General features: G+C 35.1%; 3 protein-coding genes and 1 pseudogene across 4 annotated transcripts; 3 read left to right on the top strand and 1 right to left on the bottom strand.

Moving 5' to 3' along the window:
* Positions 1-443: 443 nt before the first annotated feature.
* LOC116122412 lies at positions 444-6,587 on the top strand (annotated as a pseudogene).
* Positions 6,588-9,039: 2,452 nt separating this feature from the next.
* LOC116122411 (homocysteine S-methyltransferase 3-like) lies at positions 9,040-13,215 on the top strand. 2 transcript variants are annotated; one of them, XM_031408265.1, is made up of 8 exons: positions 9,140-9,273; positions 9,469-9,538; positions 11,430-11,486; positions 11,569-11,795; positions 12,060-12,189; positions 12,307-12,510; positions 12,684-12,755; positions 12,880-13,215. In XM_031408265.1, exons 1-8 carry the CDS (start codon positions 9,173-9,175, stop codon positions 13,036-13,038), a joined length of 1,020 nt encoding a protein of 339 aa, XP_031264125.1. In that variant the 5' UTR covers positions 9,140-9,172; the 3' UTR covers positions 13,039-13,215. The 2 variants fall into 2 exon arrangements, with proteins under 2 accessions (XP_031264124.1, XP_031264125.1); XM_031408264.1 differs by lacking the exon at positions 9,469-9,538 and having other exon boundaries at positions 9,040-9,273.
* Positions 13,216-14,544: 1,329 nt separating this feature from the next.
* On the top strand, positions 14,545-17,266 carry LOC116122408 (pentatricopeptide repeat-containing protein At3g22690-like). The gene has a single exon (XM_031408262.1). The coding sequence runs from the start codon at positions 14,552-14,554 to the stop codon at positions 17,093-17,095; it is 2,544 nt and encodes an 847-aa protein (XP_031264122.1). The 5' UTR covers positions 14,545-14,551; the 3' UTR covers positions 17,096-17,266.
* A 99-nt stretch (positions 17,267-17,365) lies between these two features.
* On the bottom strand, positions 17,366-18,752 carry LOC116122410 (protein RDM1-like). Its single transcript, XM_031408263.1, has 2 exons — positions 18,147-18,752; positions 17,366-17,865 (listed from the first exon to the last, which is right to left on the bottom strand). The coding sequence occupies exons 1-2, from the start codon at positions 18,283-18,285 to the stop codon at positions 17,498-17,500; spliced, it is 507 nt and encodes a 168-aa protein (XP_031264123.1). The 5' UTR covers positions 18,286-18,752; the 3' UTR covers positions 17,366-17,497.
* Between the last annotated feature and the right edge of the window lie 24 nt (positions 18,753-18,776).

Genomic DNA, 18,776 nt, shown 5'->3' with positions numbered 1-18,776 from the left:
TTCTATTTTTTAATCCAAATAGGATAAATGAAAAATGTTTTTAAATATTTGATTTATTGACTAACTAAAATGATATAATTTATTAGAAACGAAATAACTAAAATGACAGATATTGTGGATAAATAATTTGCTTAAATCACGGACATAAATTCAAAATTAGCACCAAATATAACACATTGTCAATTCTTGGATATTTGAATGATATTTTGAATATTAATTTATAGAAAAAGTGGAGCAATTGGCATAGGTGGCACCGAGAATCAGCTATGTAAAGATTTTAATTAACTTAAGAAAATTAAAGCAATGTAATATGAAATTATACAAAGCTATTTGGAGGTTTTTGGTTTGCCTTTTATGGCGTCTTCAACCTTACCTCATTTGCTAACTTAATCAATTTCATTTCTCAAATTTAGTATTCTTCTATTTCTAATTTATTTCCCATAATAAATAAATAAATAAATAATCATAAAATTAGTAAAGAATTTGAAAGCCTTATTTAGCAACCCCGCGCTTTTCTCTCTCTCAAAACGACCATTTGTCTTTTATTTCTTCGCCTTCTTCCGATATACATAGCCAACATCCCTCTCTCTCTGTGGAGCCGCAAATTTTCGTTTTTGGGTTGAACCCGAAATCATCATCATCATCATCATCTTCTTTTTTATTTCTTTTAACTAGTGGTTCTGTGCTGAGGCGGTGGTGGTGGTGGTGGTGATTTTGATGATGATGATGATGATGATGTTATGAAAAAGCTTTGATTCTTTTAAAAAAGAGGCTGAAACACCACCACCGACTCTGATTCGATATTCAGGTTTAATAGTTTTCAAAGTCAACTTTCTCGTCTCGCTTGTTCTTTGTTTGCTTTCTTTTGGATTGCTGGGTTTTTGCATGGTGTTTTTTCACTTTCATTTTTTATTCCAAAATTTTATTTCTTTTAGTTATTTGATTTCAATTTTCTCTTTTTAAGTTTCTGGGTCATTGGTCTTGGTCAGATATTGGTGGGAATTGGGTCGCTCTCTTAGGGTTACTTTTGTTCTCTTGTGTTTTATTTATAATTTCCTTTTAAAAGATAAAAAAAATTTTTTTTTGCTTGGTGATGGGGAAATTGTGGTTGTGAACTTTCAAGAGAATATAAGAAGGCGATACACTATTTGATATACTTATTGGTGGCTTTTTACCGTCAGAATTTATCTTTTTTTGGTTATTACTTTTTTGGGTAATAAAGTCGGTCTTGGAGGGAATTCGAACAGGAACTGTGGTTGGTGAAGCTTGTTCTCTGTTTGATAGAATTTTCTCTATTTAATTCATCATTTTCTGATTTGAGTATAGTGTTTTGTTGGTGAATATTTCTAGTTAAGAGGTGGTAAATTTTGATCTTTTATGTGTTTGATTCAAGGCCGTTGACCATGAATCTGTAATTATCATGTCTATCAAGACAACAAGTAGATAAATCGTTTCTGGCTTTGTTCTTTCTTCATCCTTGAATTCAAGGTACCCTTTGGTGTTGAAGAGTTTGTTCATTTGTGTTGTTGAGTTTGTTTAGAGTTTTGAATATGGATTTGAATACAAAAGATGGACTTGGAGTTGCCAAGTTTCCAAAGAAATTTGATAATCAGGAGGGAAGTGTGAATTCAAAAATGAAGGGTACAGGGAGTATTAGTAGCAAGGACATGCTTGTGAGAGCTGATAAATTGATCTGAAAAGCTTGGACATGCAGCTGGGAAGCACTTGAGCTGGGTTTGGTCTAGAAATTCTGAAAGCCAAGGATTAAAGAAGTGGAGATTGATTTGTCTAAACTGGAAATCAGGAATGCCATAGCTCATGGGACCTATGGGACTGTTTTCCGTGGCGTTTATGATAATCAAGATGTTGCAGGTATTACCCTATTTTCTTTTTTCTTGTCAGTTAGATATAATATGTTTAATGGTGCTAAACCTTGCTTTGAGTGTTATATATGAAATTGATGCTTATCTGTCATTTGGTTCTCCCATGAGTATATAAAATTATGTAAATGGTGTATGAAACTATGGTGAGAAATGGTTGTCAACTTGCCATCAGTGGTATTCATTTGTAATCCATCCGTAAAATTCATTACAGAATCCTTCCTGCTTCTTTTGGGTATTCAATGAGCATAAACAGCAATAAATTGGGAACAAAAGTTGATGTTTGAATTGTCTGGTTCAGATGGAAAGTTCATCTGAACGAGAGCTCTTGCATTACATGGCTAAAACTGGTTTTTCATGGTCAGATTTGATATGGATCAATGGACTAAACTTAATTGGGTTTTGCTGTGGATTCTAATTATATAATTGGAAAGCATGTATGTAATAATGTATATGTTGTTGGTGATGCTTTTTGATTGATCCATGTTATCAATCTTGTGGAACTCTGTTGAAAGTTTGTGGACTCATCAATCTCCATTTGCTTTTCTGATTTAAAACAGGAGTCACTAATAATTAATGCTTGTAACATTCATTCAGTGTTGTTGTTGAGATTAGTTAATTGTTTAAGAATGCATTAATTTTCTTTTACCTTCAATTGGGACTGATGAAAACTAAGCATCTTATGAAAATAAATACACTTGATTGGCTTTTTGCAAAGACACTCCCCATAATTTTTTCTTACTTATCTTATTTAGCCGAATACCATTACTCTGTTTTGATCTTTGAATTCTTATTAGATGTTTGACTCATAATTATTTGGGTAGGGACATCTATTTTTGATCATCTCTTACTCGTGGCATGCATACATGCATCCACAAACAAATCCTAGCTTTATCATATATATATCAGAATTCTCCAGTTGTAGTTTCATCCAAAAGAATGGATAGAAACCATGTATCCACCTAGATAGATGTGATAAATTGTAGATGAGTCAACTCTAATTATTTTCCTATGTACCTTATTTTGAGTTACTAGAGTGTATTTTACTATTTTCCTCCTAAGCACAGAAAAATATGTAAAGTGTGCTCAGCTGCTTTTATAGTTATTTGAGGATTTTATAATTTATAAATATGTATGGATCACTACTAGTTACCAGAGGAATGCCAGCCTCACTTTGAAGTTAAAGTTGTAGTTCAAATATATGTTGGGCTTAGAAGTATATTAGACAACTAGTTAGGTTTTCTGTCTGGTAATGAGAATGATACGATTTTGCTCTCTTGGGGTATGTGTGGAGTGTTGCTGGTCACAAAGGAAACCTCTGTTTATCCCTGTATTGAGTTTTACTGTCATTATATTTAGGTATTTGTACTTTATTTTGCTATGACATATATTTTATTCAGTACTGAATTTTTGTTTAATGATGTTAGGATTTTTACATTCCTCAGAATATGTTGTGTATTCAAGAACTTGAACATTCAGAAGATTGTGTCATATAATGCTTTGCATGTGCTAGGCTTGAAGTCTTATGATTATCTTTAGATTTCAACTCATTGATGAAACTGAAGCTTAGTTTTTTTAGTTCAAATTCTTCTCCTTTGGAGAGCCTACATATGCGTTGAGCACCATTATTGTTGATATCAAATTTCACAGTAATTTTGTGTTGAATGTTATAGTGAAGCTGCTGGATTGGGGGGAGGATGGTATTGCCACCACTGCTGAAACTGCTGCTCTGCGGGCATCATTTCGGCAAGAGGTCGCTGTATGGCAGAAGCTCAACCATTCTAATGTTACAAGAGTAAAATTCAATTCTTAAATTTGTTATTAATTTTATGGATATTCACTGACAAATGACAATATTTTAATGTAAAATATGGGACATTTAGGGTTCATGATTTCTTTTGTGTAACTTGTGAGGGATTAACAACGATATCTTCATTGGGCTTGCCTAGTGTTCTAGTATCTGCCTCTTCCATAAGATATGATTTTTCTAAGGGAGTCTTTGAATTTTTATTTTTTTTGAAGAATGGGACATGATACAAAAATCTGTATTGTATTATAAAAAATTTATAATATCGGAATATGCATTTGATAAAATGTTCAAAAGCTGTTGTTATAGTTTTAAACTGTTGAAAAATGTAAACGATTTTTTTTTCAATTTTTATATTAGTTTCTAAGAATGAAAACTATTTTTTTTTGGGAAGCATTTAAACTATATACATTTTTTATTTATTTATGAAATTCTTATATATTCCCTGTTTCTGAAGATAAAGGATTGCATTAAACTTCTAATACAATGGCCTTAAAATTCTCATGTTAAATTGAAGTTTAAGTTTTAATTTTTTTTTTATATCTTTTTAGTAATGATTTTTTATTTTTTATTTCAAATCTTGATACAGTTTGTGGGAGCTTCAATGGGAACCTCAAATCTTAAGATTCCTGCAAAAAACCCTTCAAGTGATGGTAACACCACCGTTCCTCCTAGAGCGTGTTGTGTGATTGTGGAATATCTTCCTGGTGGGACCCTAAAACAGTATTTGATAAGGAATAGGCGAAAGAAACTTGCTTTCAAGGTTGTGATTCAACTTGCCTTGGACCTCTCTAGAGGGTAAGTCTTGTTCTCTGTCATTCTTGGTGAAAATACAGTATAATTTTTTCCTCTTGTTGATAATCATTTTTTAAACTCTAATTTGCAGTCTTAGCTATCTGCATTCAAAGAAAATTGTGCATCGTGATGTCAAAACAGAGAACATGTTACTGGATGCACACAGAAATCTCAAAATCGCTGATTTTGGTGTTGCTCGTGTTGAAGCTCAAAATCCACGAGACATGACTGGTGAAACTGGTACCCTTGGATACATGGCCCCTGAGGTATTCATCTCTGCTTAAAGCTTTAATTGTTTCTTGGGGCAGAATAATTTGGAAACTCAACTTTTATGTTATGACCTATTATTATTCATTAAAAGTGAGTAGAAAGAATTTATGGTGAGTCTAAGAGAAATTTTTTCTTTTTGAAATTTGAGTTGTATGTTTTGAATTCTAATTTCAAGTATGGAGTTAAAAATATTTATTCTTGATGATTGGGTGGTTGGGTTTGGGCCTTTAGAATTGTATCCTTCTTAGAAGAGGTGATACTATCATAAGACTGCTACATAAATATGCACATACTGTTATACAGAAACAAGAAAACATCTGTATTTGCATAATATTCGGCAAATGAGTGACAAATTAAATGCAGAACTAAGAAACCATGTTCTTATTTAGGAAATATTCTGCATCACAAACAGCATAAATGGTCAATGACAGGCCTGACAAACTTACACAATGCTTAATGTAGGTTCTCCAGGGCAAGCCTTATAATAGAAGATGTGATGTCTACAGTTTTGGAATATGCTTATGGGAAATTTATTGCTGTGATATGCCCTATCCAGATCTTAGCTTTGCCGATGTGTCATCTGCTGTTGTTAGACAGGTTAGCTCTGATGCTTCAATAATTATCTTTGCTCTGCAACTTCTGGTCAGGCTAGTGTTGACTTATCTGTTTGCTATGTTGAATAGTATCTGCTTTCTAATTGTTTTTTTATCAACGAGCATTCAATAGCTGTTTTAAGAGACACCTTTTGTTTTCTTCTACTGAGCGTTTAAATTCAGAAATGTACTTGATTTGGGTGTGTTTTTGCATGTTTCAGATCGTTTGAAGGAAGTCTAGTTTAATAAACTGTGGCTCAAATTTACAATTTCTTTATAGTGATACTTTTCCTTTTCCAAGACCATTCTAATGGTTTGATTCATGCCTTTTGTTGCTACTGGGAATGATATCAGTTTTTCCATTTGCAATCTGGCTTAGCCATCATGTGATGTACAGAAGTTTTTAGTTTCTTCACATGGGTGGAAAGCTTAAATTGGTCGGTGTCTGGCCATCTGAGACAATTGGTAGAATATAATTATATGAATTATGAATAAAAAATAGAAATTTATCAGTTTTTTCTTTTCTAATTACATAATTGACAGAGTGGGGTTTGATCTAGCATCTAGGAATTTGTTTATGCAACTATAAATGTATCTTTAATTTATATATGGGAAAGCAATAATCTTTGACATGTTTCACATCAGAACTTATTGTAGGAGACAATCCTCCGTAAGTGGTTGTGATATTTCTTAAATAGCATAAACTAACAAAAAAAAAGTAAAGTTATTTGGACCTAAGAAAATTTCAAGATTTTTGTTAACCCTTATTATGAACTACTGTAATGATTGCGTGTTTAATGTTGGGAGTTTCATATTACATTGGTTCCTTGCAGAATTTGCGACCAGATATTCCTAGATGTTGTCCGAATTCTTTGGTCAATGTCATGCGAAAATGCTGGGATGGAAATCCAGAAAGACGTCCGGAAATGGATGAGGTGGTGAGAATGTTAGAAGCAATTGATACAAGTAAGGGTGGTGGAATGATACCTGAAGACCAGTCTCGAGGTTGTTTCTGTTTTGCCCCTGCTCGTGGTCCCTGATACTGTTTCTGCTCGACTTCTATGCATGACAGAAGCCGAAGATGCAGGAACTGCTGGATTATTTGCTTTCTGATTGTCCTGCAAAGAACGTTAAAAAATATTTCAGTAGTGTACATGATCAGGGAAAAGGTTTATGCTTTTTACCTATACTCTTGTTACAAATGAAGACTTTTACAACCTATATTTGTGTTCAAGTTACTGAGCCATGTTACACATACGAGTTACTGCACACATCCTGCAAAAGCACACTTATGATTAACGGCAGTGTTTGGTTTTAGATTGAGAATATGCGAAGTTCATGCCAGAAACGATGAAATTATGTAAAAAAGCGGTTTTGATGGGTCTCTTATATTTTCCTTTCTGTCCGTACGTACGTATTGTTGAAATGTGAGAAAGTGTCCTTTTCCCCCCTTGTTTTCTTAGTTCCAGTTCATTCCTAAACTCAACATTGTGCAATTGGGCGGTCCTACTTCTTTCCCAAAATCAAACATTTTCCCACTAGCAAATGAACCCTTCCATCAGCATATCGAAAACCTCTGAAACATTTTGATGGGGAAATCCTGCGAATGTTTCAGGGTTAATTTACATTTGCGTAACATTAGCAGGGAAGGGTAAACTTTACATTTGTGGTGAAATGGAAGCAAATTCATAATGGAACTCCTCGCAAGTTTCAACTTAGAATCATGTAACTTTTGTCTACATCTGTACTCCCTTCCTGAATACCCTAGAAAATTTGATAGCTTTGTAGGATCACTGTAGGTAATTATCGTCAGGACGAAATCTCTTCCGGATAATCTTCACAATAAGTGGTTTTCTAATCGGACGAAATTGATAGGAAGTGAGACCTGAGTAGTCTGATTGGGCAATGACATTATGTAACCTGGAAATTAAAGATTTCCCCTGATATTGCTCTCTCAAAGATAAATTTAACTGGTGAAGGCAATTAACATGAGAGAATGACAAAGTAATATTTGTTTCAGTTTAAATGAAGAGTTAATAAAGTTTTAAGTTATAAATTGCAATGTCCTATGTTGAGGGAACAATATCAGCATTTGAGATTAAATAATGCGTATATCAAAATTAAGGCACCTTCTCGAGCTAATCCTGAATGACGTTGCTTTGACATATAGCAGATAAATCATTGAAAATGAAAACTTTCTTGGCCAAATGGTCTTCGTTTGCACTTTGCACTGTACAGGTATCTTAAGCTTCTTTTCTTGTGGGGAACCTATGAGATGAGAGTAGTGTGTGTTACCTCAACTCCTGAAACAAGTTAAATGGATAGCTCACCTGGCTTTATCCAAATATACATCAATGTCAAAAAGCAAACTTGAATAGCAAAACTCTTTATCAGATTAAAAAAGTGAAACAAGACAGAACCTGGACTATTTCAAGGAATGTGGACAAAAGAGATTGGCCTCATGCATTTAGTGCTCTTCCCTTTTGAGTAGCAAATAATGGTTTCATTGATTAATCTGATCTATTATTTTGTTTATAATATAAAAGGAATTTAGATTTGAGATGATAATGTTTGATTTAGAAATTCATTCACGGAATCTTACAAAACTGTTGCTGATAAAATTATTAATGAAAATAATAAAAATATCAATGATGTGTATCATTTGTTCATTACACGTGTGACAATAAACATCTTGCTCGTGTTTCCTTGTATTATTATTAGAGTAAACATCTATTCCCACCCGAAGTTTAACGAAACAGCAAGTTGATACTATTGATTTCATTTATTCTAGATTCTTACCCTTAAAAGTAACATTATTAATTTGGTGGTGATGAGATTGGATTTTAGGCGATAACTGGGTGAGGACTTTAATTGAGTAGGTTATGAGCACTAATTTGGGTTTCGATTTTTTATGACTGGAGAGTCACTAGCGGCCAGAAAACATATCACAACAAGTAACTGACAATGGAGAAGCCGGTAGTGAAGTCTGAAGAGGTCAGTTGTAGCAAAATCGATTGGAAAAACTTGAAAAGTAACCCAATCTCACAAGGTGGCAAGAATGGAGGTGATCAGAAATGGTGAGTGAGGTTGACAAGTGAAGATACGAATTTTGTAAAGGAGGTGTGGGGAGTCCAAAGGTGGTCTCAGAAGTGATTTAGAACTTCGAAATCGACTAAACAAAGTAAAAAACCATTGGCCTGAACGATATTAACGTGAACCTGCCTCTTGCCTCTGCTAAAGTGTGTCGTGATATAGTGTATATGACTATTTTAACAAACGCCATTACTTTAAGGGTAAAAATTGGAATAAATGAAACCAGGGTACCAACTTGCTATTCTGCTAAACCTCAGGTGGGAACATGTGGTTTACTTTTATTATTATTCTTAATTAAGCCACTGCATTTGCTTTTAATTATTTAGATTATCTTCGTATTTGATAAAATGTTAAGAGTACGGGATTGCTTTAAATTTAATCTATTTATTTAAAGTATGATAGAATCAGTACACTTTGAATGGTTGAAATTTAATCTAATTATTTATTGTATAAATAACTTTAAAAATAAACTAAGACAAGGGCAATTCCGTAAATCGATATACTTCTCCCTATACTATATAAATAAATTTGAGAGCAGAGCAAAAAGTAGATGTTCGCTTCAGTTTAAATCGAACTAAGAGCTTTAACCGCCTAACCAAAACCAAATCCAACTTCTTTTCTCTATTTAATTTCTTTATTTCTCTTTCGGTCCGTCCAAATGGAATTGGGAAGCACCGATATGTCGTCATTCATGACTGATTTCCTCCAAAAGTGTGGTGGCTTCGCCGTCGTTGATGGTGGTTTCGCCACCGAGCTCGAACGCCATGGCGCTAACCTCAATGACCCTCTTTGGAGCGCCAAGTGCCTTGTCACTTCTCCTCACCTCGTCAGAAGGGTACTCTCTCTAATCTCTATACTATTGAAATACTATATCTATACATACACACAACACTTACACGCACGATTATATAACAGATAGATTTACGTACACTCTCTTGTTTCTTTTTGAGTTCCTCTGTTTGCTTCATGAGAAAAATGAAGTTGGGTTTGTTTACTTTTTTAAGTCTCGGCTTCTTTCTTGTATGCGAAGATTCATTTTAGGTCTCTCTAGGTGGCTTCTGGAGACTGGAGTCCGGACTTTATTGAGCTATAAGATCTTGGTAAATTGACCTTTTTTTTTTTTTTTTTATTGGATGAAGTACAATTTTTAACCCATAAAATCTGACGAAATTTAGGAGAGATTCCTGGAACAGGGTTCCAGTTAATGGAAAAAATAACTCTAAATTTTGAATAAAAAATATGAAAGTTTCGTCGATTATATCGATTATTTATTATGATTTGAATTAAAAAATGTCAAATCAAGATATAAATAAAGTGTCTTATCCTCTGGAAATGACGTGGTGAGTATTTTACAATAGAATAATATTACACATACATCATTTTTATACAATATTTTTTATACAATATTATGTGGCAAGATATGATTGGGTAAAAGTTTAATTTTAACTTTAAATTAGCCAATCATATTTTATCACATAATATTATATGAAAAATATTGTATGAAACTAATGTATATGTAGTATTACTCGTTACAATATACCTTAAGAGTTTTGTAGTCTCATGTTATTGTTTTATGACAGCTGTCTTATTTCATGCAGTTAAACTTATATAATATTGTTCTGGTGCTTTGGATAACTTAATATATTTATCGTCCAAGCCATGGCAGAGGATCTATTTAACAGTGTTTCAAGCAGTTACAGTGACATACTTTTCCTGGGTGGAGCTCATCTAGTTTTACACTTCCTTATTTTGTTAAATAAATATCTAATAAGCATCTAAATAGCGATGGATAGGCCAGTATTTCGTAATAAGTATGTGCTTGGTTGATTATTTCGATATTTTTTAGAATAATATTTTGAAAAAAGTAAAATTGGAGGTTATTACGATGTAGGATTTGGAAATTAATAAAAATATCTCTTAAAGTTGTTTATTTATTAAACACTCCTATAATAAAATATTAAAAATTAACAAAACCACCCTCATCCACCCATTAAATATTGACAACCAGCCACTACCGTTGAAGGGTGACCAGAGTTGCCGTATCGATGCACGATCGGGATCTGACTAGTAGTGCGTCGATATGACTTTTTTTTGGCCAGATCTACGGCTAAATCTGGCCATTGACGACCAGATTTGGCCGCATTTGGTTGTCAACGATGGCCAAAGATATGACTGTCGTTGATGGTCAACGATGGCCATATCTTGACCATTGTTGACGATTGGCTACGGCCAAAGATCTGGCCGTAGATATGGCCTTTTTCAGCCAAATTCACAGTGGATTTAGCTAGAAAATGTTAGATCGGTGCACTATCGGCTAGATCCAGCCGGTAGTGCGTCATTATATCAGATTTTAGTCAGTTTCCTGCAGTGGTAGCCGAAATCTAGCAAATGTGGGTTGGTGGGATGTTTCTGTCAATTTCTAAAAAAAATTTTAGGGGGTGTTTAGTTAAATTAACAAACCTAGGGGGTTTATAAAAAATTGAATAATATTTTGAGAATAAGGAAATAAATGTGTATTTTGGATAGGATAGGGAATAGGGTAGCGAAAAATTGTGTACAAAGGGGCCCATATATATTTCCAGGGCACTTTATTAAATTCTTAAAAGCAAGCTTGCAGCTGCTGAGAAACTTTTAACCCAGATGAATTTTGGAGGACAGTTCTATGGTAACGCTATTGTACCGCAAGACAAAGGTAAAACACACTAGGCAGAAGGATTTTCCGAAGGTTTGATAGTAACATGAAAATTTTGACTAACTGCTTTGAAATTTTATTGAGAGAGAAACCAAACTGTTCTTTCATTACATATATTTGTGTCTTGGTTGAATATCTTTTCTAACTTGTGTTTAGCATGATTCTTTATAACGTGGTTTTTGGTGGAAACTTAGTTTTTGAAGTATTTATTTGGACTTGTTAAATGTGTAAGAATGAGGATATGTTTAGCATAACCATCTTCTTTTATTGTAGATTGACTGGTTGGCTTAATGTAACAGGTTCATCTAGATTACCTTGACGCAGGTGCAAATATCATCCTAACTGCGTCTTATCAGGTAATTTTATTCCTCCTTACATATGAGTGGCTTGTTTTCTTTTTCTCTGAGGAATATTTACCATCTCATTGATTTGATACAGGCCACCATACAAGGTTTTGAGGCCAAGGGCTTATCTACAGAGGAAGCAGAAGGATTGCTAAGGAAGAGTGTTGAAATTGCATGCGAGGCACGTCAAATTTATTATGATAGATGTACTAAAGATTCTTGTGATCACATTGAAAATGGAGGGACTTCAAGGCGTCCAGTTTTAGTTGCTGCTTCAGTGGGTAGCTATGGGGCTTATTTGGCTGATGGGTCTGAGTATAGGTGAGTGAACTTGATGATTCCCAGAGTAATTACACATGTATGTAATGCCGTTCACCCAATTCGTGTAATTGACTTGGTAAAGGCCTGATATATTTTTCATGTAATTGATGCATGAATGTGTTTCTAGTTGGCTGGATTCATATTCATTAATTTGATTTGGATACTTTGTTACCAGCAAAAAGGTGAAAAAAGAACTTGAACACTATGATCTTGAATGGTATCTTCAGTAATAACATATCTGTCTATTTGTTGTCTCCTTTACAGTGGAGACTATGGTGACGCGGTTACTGTGGAAACATTGAAGGATTTTCATAGGAGAAGGTTACAGATTCTAGCCCAATCAGGTGCCGACCTAATAGCATTTGAAACAATTCCAAATAAAATGGAAGCAAAGGTATATCTGGAAAAAATTAAGGCAAATTAAGGCTGTTATATTCTTTACAACCAATGATAGATTTAGAATCACTTTCGGTCTCTGACTCATTCAGATTTTCAATTGAATTGAATGCAGGCCTATGCTGAGCTTCTTGAGGAAGAAGGGATTAATATTCCAGCATGGTTTTCGTTCACTTGCAAGGATGGAGTCAATGTGGTTAGTGGTGATTCTATACTGGAATGTGCCTCCGTCGCTGATTCATGCAAGCAAGTAGTTGCTGTCGGAATCAACTGTACTGCTCCGAGATTTATCCATGGATTGATTCTCTCTGTTAGAAAGGTATGATTCTTGAGGTAGATGCAATTAATAAGATCGAAATTTCAGAACTCTTTAAGACATTAATAAGGATAGGATTTTGTGGTCCCTGTGATCTAAACACTTTTGAAGAAGTGGAATGCTACTGATGAATTTGCCCCAGAAATGATAGTTCTTTTGACTGATTAATCTGGCAGGTAACTAGTAAACCAGTGATAATATATCCAAACAGTGGCGAGACTTATGATGCTGTGCTCAAGCAGTGGGTGGTGAGTTTCCAGCCCGCACCTTTTAAAATGAATTATTATTGATTTCTTAGGCTTCTTGGTGTCTGCCAAACATCTTCATCCATTTTTACTGTAGTGATGCAGAAGTTGATGTTTTGTATTGCAGGAATCAACCGGGGTAAGAGATGAGGACTTTGTGTCATCCATAGGTAAGTGGCTTGATGCCGGAGCTTCCCTTTTTGGTGGCTGCTGCAGGACTACCCCAGATACTATCAAAGCCATATCTAGAGTTCTATCCAACAAAAATACCACCCTTAAAGTCTAAGACACGGGCGTTGGTGATAATATGAATCCGACTGTTAATCTAGAAATTTTCTTTTTCCAGGAGGATCTTCAAGATCTTGATATTCCCTTTTAACCTCTTTTAAGTTCTAGTGGGCAATGTAAATGTAACACTCAAAAAGTTTTGCAAGAACTAAATAAAAAATTTTGTTCTGTTTTCTTGTGTTGTTTCTAAATGTAAAGAAATGGAGAAAAGCAATGAAAAAGACTGTTTCCTTGAGTTGATGGTGTGTCCAAAAGGATGGTGATTAGATCTTACATTGGAACAATCTTTGATGCTCCTCATCGACATGGCCTAATTGGTAATAAGGAATTTATTAAGTTTTTATCCTATAATATTAATAAATAAAAAATGTTATGAAATAAGAAGTCTGACTTGTAAAGATTTCTTCAACTTCATGAAAAGTTTTCAGATTGTATGTTGAATTTTTTCGATCTTTCCCAGTGAGTCTACGGTAATTAGAACCATGAACTATTTATGCTTCCTCATAGAGATAATTGTAATGGACTTGACGTTTGGTCTAAAGAAAAATCAGTACAATTTTGGTTATTTTGTATTTGTATGAATACATTAATGTAAATTTTATAAACATACTTATTAAAGTGCTTTATAATAGCTTAAACCCTAAAGAAAAGTTATGGTTCAGACGTTACAATAACTACAATTATTAACTACCTCTAGGTGATCAGTGGATCAATAGAGACTCTTAAGTTTATTATTCAAGAAGTCCTAAATTCGAGTCTCTTTTCGGTTATTAATAGGATTAACAACATAAGCTCTTATCCAGATAATAATTTTAGGATCCTAAAAAATTAATTAAGGTATGCGTAAGCTAGTCTGAATATCTCCTATCATTTAAAAAAAGTAATAATAAATACTTACAACGGTTGATTCCGTTTAAAATTTAAGAGAGGATATATCACATTGGTGTAAATACAGTATCTAGTCAACGATAAGTCGTCCATGACCAGAGCACATATTATGTTGCCTAGAATCTAGACTGTGGGCAGCAAGTCATCTCTATCACTAATAGAGACTCTTGAGTGTATTATTCAAAAAATCCTGAATTCGAGTCTCTTTTTGGTTGTTAATAGGATTAACAATGAAAGCTCTTATCCAGATAATAATTCCAGAATATTAAAAAATTAATTGAGGTATGCATAAGCCAGTCTGAACATCTTCGACCATTTAAAAAATGTAATAATAAACACTTACAACGGTTGATTCCGTTTAAAATTTAAGAGGGGATATATCGCATTGGTGTAAATACAGTATCTAGTCAACGACAAGTCGTCCATGACCAGAGCACATGTTATGTTGCCCAGAATCTAGACTGTGGGCAGCAAGTCATCTCTATCACTAAGTTGTCCGTTTAGCGAATAGATAAGTCGTTCAGCATAGAAATCAAAATCAGTATAAAAATTAAGCGGGAACAATAAGAGAATATCAGTTAATTTAGTTGAAAGGGAGCGCAGGTTCAAACAAATGCCCAACAATGTCTGCAACTCTCAATCCATCTCTTTTGGTTTTGGCAACCCCAAAATCTACAACTCTTACCAACCAACGCCAACACCAACACCAATCCAAATCCATTTCTAAAGATTCTCCTTCAGTTGGATATCTCAATGATTGCAAAACCTTAAACGAACTCAGACAACTACAATGTCAATTATTAAAACAAGGCCTAAATAATAATCCTTCTTATGTTGCAAAGGTTATCTCAACTTATGCCCAAATGGGTACTTCTGAAAGTTTGAACTATGCACAGAAGACCTTTGATCTCTTCAAAGAAGATAATGAAACTGCTACTTTGTTCATGTACAATTCTTTGATTAGAGGGTTCTCTTGTATTAGACTTGGTGTAGAAGCTATTTTGCTTTATGTTGAGTTGGTGACTTTTGGTATGTTGCCTGATAAGTATACTCTTCCATTTGTGTTAAGCGCGTGCACGAAGAGTTCAGCTTACAGTGAAGGGCTTCAAGTTCATGGAGCAACTATCAAGATGGGTTTCGCAGGAGATTTGTTTGTAGAGAATTCTTTGATTCATTTCTACGGTGAATGTGGAGAGATTGATGATGGAAGAAAAGTGTTTGATGAAATGTCTGAGAGAAATGTTGTGTCGTGGACTAGTTTGATTTGTGCCTATGCTCGAAAGGATTTGGCAAAAGAGGCTGTTGACTTGTTTTTTGAGATGTTGGAGGAAGGAATTAGACCCAATTCGGTAACGATGGTTTGTGTTATTTCTGCTTGTGCGAAGTTGCAAGATCTTGATTTGGGTGAGAGAGTGTGTGCTTATATTGGTGAGCTGGGAATGAAGGTGAACACCCTTATGATGAATGCACTTGTTGATATGTACATGAAATGTGGTGCTGTTGATACTGCAAAGCGGCTTTTTTATGAATGCAAAGATAGGAATTTGGTTTTGTGCAATACAATCATGTCAAATTATGTAGGGCTGGGGATGCCAAGAGAAGCACTTGCTATCTTGGATGAAATGCTAATACAGGGGCTGCGACCTGATAGAGTTAGTATGTTATCTGCAATCTCAGCAAGTGCGCAATTGGGTGATCTTCTATGTGGAAAGCGGTGCCATGGATATGTTTTGAGGAATGGATTAGAAGGTCGGGATAACATTTGTAATTCTATGATTGACATGTATATGAAATGTGGCGAACAAGAATTGGCGTGTTTAATCTTTGATCGAATATCAAACAAGGGCATAGTATCTTGGAATTCATTGATTGCAGGATTTGTTAGGAATGGTGATTTGGAATCAGCTCGGAAATTATTTGGTGAGATGCCAGAGAGTGATCTTGTGTCCTGGAACACTATTCTTTGTGCTTTAATGCAAGAAAGCATGTTTGAGGAAGCAATTGAATTTTTTCGACAGATGCAGAGTGAAGGAATCAACGCAGATAGGATAACAATGGTGGGTGTTGCATCTGCCTGTGGATATCTAGGAGCTCTGGATCTTGCCAAGTGGATTTACACTTTCATTGAGAAAAAAGGTATTTACTCTGATATGCGGCTTGGAACTGCATTAGTTGATATGTTTGCCAGGTGTGGTGATCCTCAAAGTGCGATGCAAGTATTCGATAGAATGGAGAAAAGAGATGTGTCTGCCTGGACTGCAGCCATTGGGGCAAAGGCTATGGAGGGAAATGGTGAACAAGCAGTAAAGCTTTTCAACAAGATGCTCAGGCAGGGGGTAAAACCAGATGATATTGCATTTGTTGAAGTATTGACAGCATGTAGTCATGGTGGATTAGTGGAAAAAGGCTGGAATCTTTTCAGGTCCATGAAAGAAATCCATGGAATTTCTCCTCAAATTGTCCATTATGGGTGCATGGTTGATTTGCTTGGCCGTGCTGGGTTGCTGGTAGATGCTTTAGATCTTATAAAGAGCATGCCAATGGAGCCTAATGATGTGATTTGGGGCTCTCTTTTAGCTGCTTGCCGAACGCACCAAAATGTTGACATGGCAGCATATGCAGCTGAAAGAATAACCGAATTGGCTTCCGATAAGTCTGGGATTCATGTGCTTCTATCAAACATATACGCATCAGCTGGAAAGTGGAGCAATGTTGCAAGAGTGAGGCTACACATGAAGGAGAGAGGGGTTCGCAAAGTGCCTGGATCAAGCTCCATAGAAGTCTATGGAAAAGTTCATGAGTTCACTTCTGGTGACGAATCTCACCCTGAAATGACTTCCATCTCCTCGATGCTACATGAACTGAACTGCAGATTCAGAGATGCCGGCCATGTTCCTGATCTTACTAATGTTTTACTTGATGTGGATGAGCAAGAGAAAGAGTACTTGCTTAGTCACCATAGTGAGAAACTGGCCTTGGCTTTTGGACTAATCAGTACAAGTCAAAGGATGCCCATTCGTGTTGTGAAGAATCTACGAATGTGCTCGGACTGCCACTCGTTTGCCAAACTAGTTTCAAAAATATATGAGCGAGAAATTATTATTCGAGATAATAACAGATTCCACTTTTTCCAGCGAGGGGTCTGTTCTTGTAATGATTATTGGTAGATTAAAAGTTCCATTCATTTATAACTATCACCCATTAGAATATTGCAGATAACTTGAAGCTACAAGAAGTTTATGCCAATCTATTACAGTTGATAATTTGTATATAAAAAATGAATCCTACAAAAATCGGCGGCCTTCAATCCATGAGAACAACAATTGAAATAAAATCGATAAATCAACATCCTGAGCAAGAGCATCTACCAAACAGCCGATGCTCTTGCCCAGGATATTGATCTATTAAAGAGCTGATGCCACATCAATTTATGAAAATGAAATAAAGAACTGATGAATGAGTTTATTTCAAGTTCATATTGTACAGATCCAAACCACATGAAGAAATTAAAGAGCATCTATTAAACAGTCAACACAAGGGTGAAAACAGATGGCTCTTCAAGATGTGGTTCATGAATTTGGGAATATGGAATCAATGAAGGTATTGTGCATTGGATCAGAAAGCCAGATTTTAGCTAGATGATGATGAGAAGAGGTGCAGCGGTGGACTTCTTCAATGAGCCAAATGGTGGCTTCAGCTTTACAGGGATGAATGACTGTATCCAGGGGCTTATACTCATCTTCGGAGTCAAACCTTGATTTGTCCCACTGCTTTAAGAGAATATTAGTGAGGTAATGCAAGGGTTGCTGATATAACTGCTTAATCGAATTGCCTAGTCCCATCCATGAGGTAAATGGAATAATAGAACCACGGTGTGTCGGAATTGGAATCTGTTTCATGTATTCCTGATACAATTCTGCCTTTTTGAACAGTGCACCTATGAGAAAACATATCACAATAATGCCTTCTGTGAACATGCTAGTTTCAACAAATACAGAAAATAATTCTCCACTAAAGCAAAAAACTTATAATTGGAACCAAAAGCACAAAGAATGGGAAACTGAAACGAGTAATTCTTTCAAATTATGGCACTCAAATAATGGGAACATATAGAGAGGTTTCCTATTAGTTTATTTGAACATTTTTATTATCAAGATTAATGGACAAAGCACATCCAAAGTATAAGAAAAACTAGATCCAGAATCCCAATATAAATACCTTCAGATGTCAAATCTTTGATAACTGTAGTATCATTGATTGACTGCTGACAACCATACCCATCATCTGCATCTGAGGAAGATGATTCACCTGATGATATAACATCAACATGCTCAGTCCATGGCATCGCCCGCTTCATGGCCGAGTCAATGACCGGATTGCAAAAGTAAATATCCTTGTCAAAGGAAGCCTGGGTGAGCTAACATAAAGTAAAACAACAAGAAATGTAAGTCCTGCAACAAAATGATTAACCACACTATGAAACTTGCCAAGGGAGTATCTTTGTTTATCGATCCTTTATAAGAAATGAAGCAGGAATTGATCATTGCAACATTCTAAACAATTCCAAGCCAAAATTTAGACCCCTGCGACTTAAACACTAAACCAGGTTCGATGAAAAGATTATTCCATTAAGGCACAATGTGCGAATAAAAGAAAATATGAAAAGAGTACACAAGAAACAGCCACAATTGAAACACCAACCGAATTTAAACCCTTGAACCTCACTTCAGATAATTATATCAAACAATGAACTAGATCACTCTAGAACCATCTCCTCCACTTCCTTTTTTATTTTTAAAAGATGACCCAATTAGTAAAACAGATTTGTGTGATTTTAACCAATACACC

Source organism: Pistacia vera, unplaced genomic scaffold (genome assembly GCF_008641045.1).
Source record: "Pistacia vera cultivar Batoury unplaced genomic scaffold, PisVer_v2 Contig1335, whole genome shotgun sequence".
NCBI lineage: Eukaryota > Viridiplantae > Streptophyta > Magnoliopsida > Sapindales > Anacardiaceae > Pistacia > Pistacia vera.
This window is presented reverse-complemented; position numbering and strand designations above follow the sequence as displayed.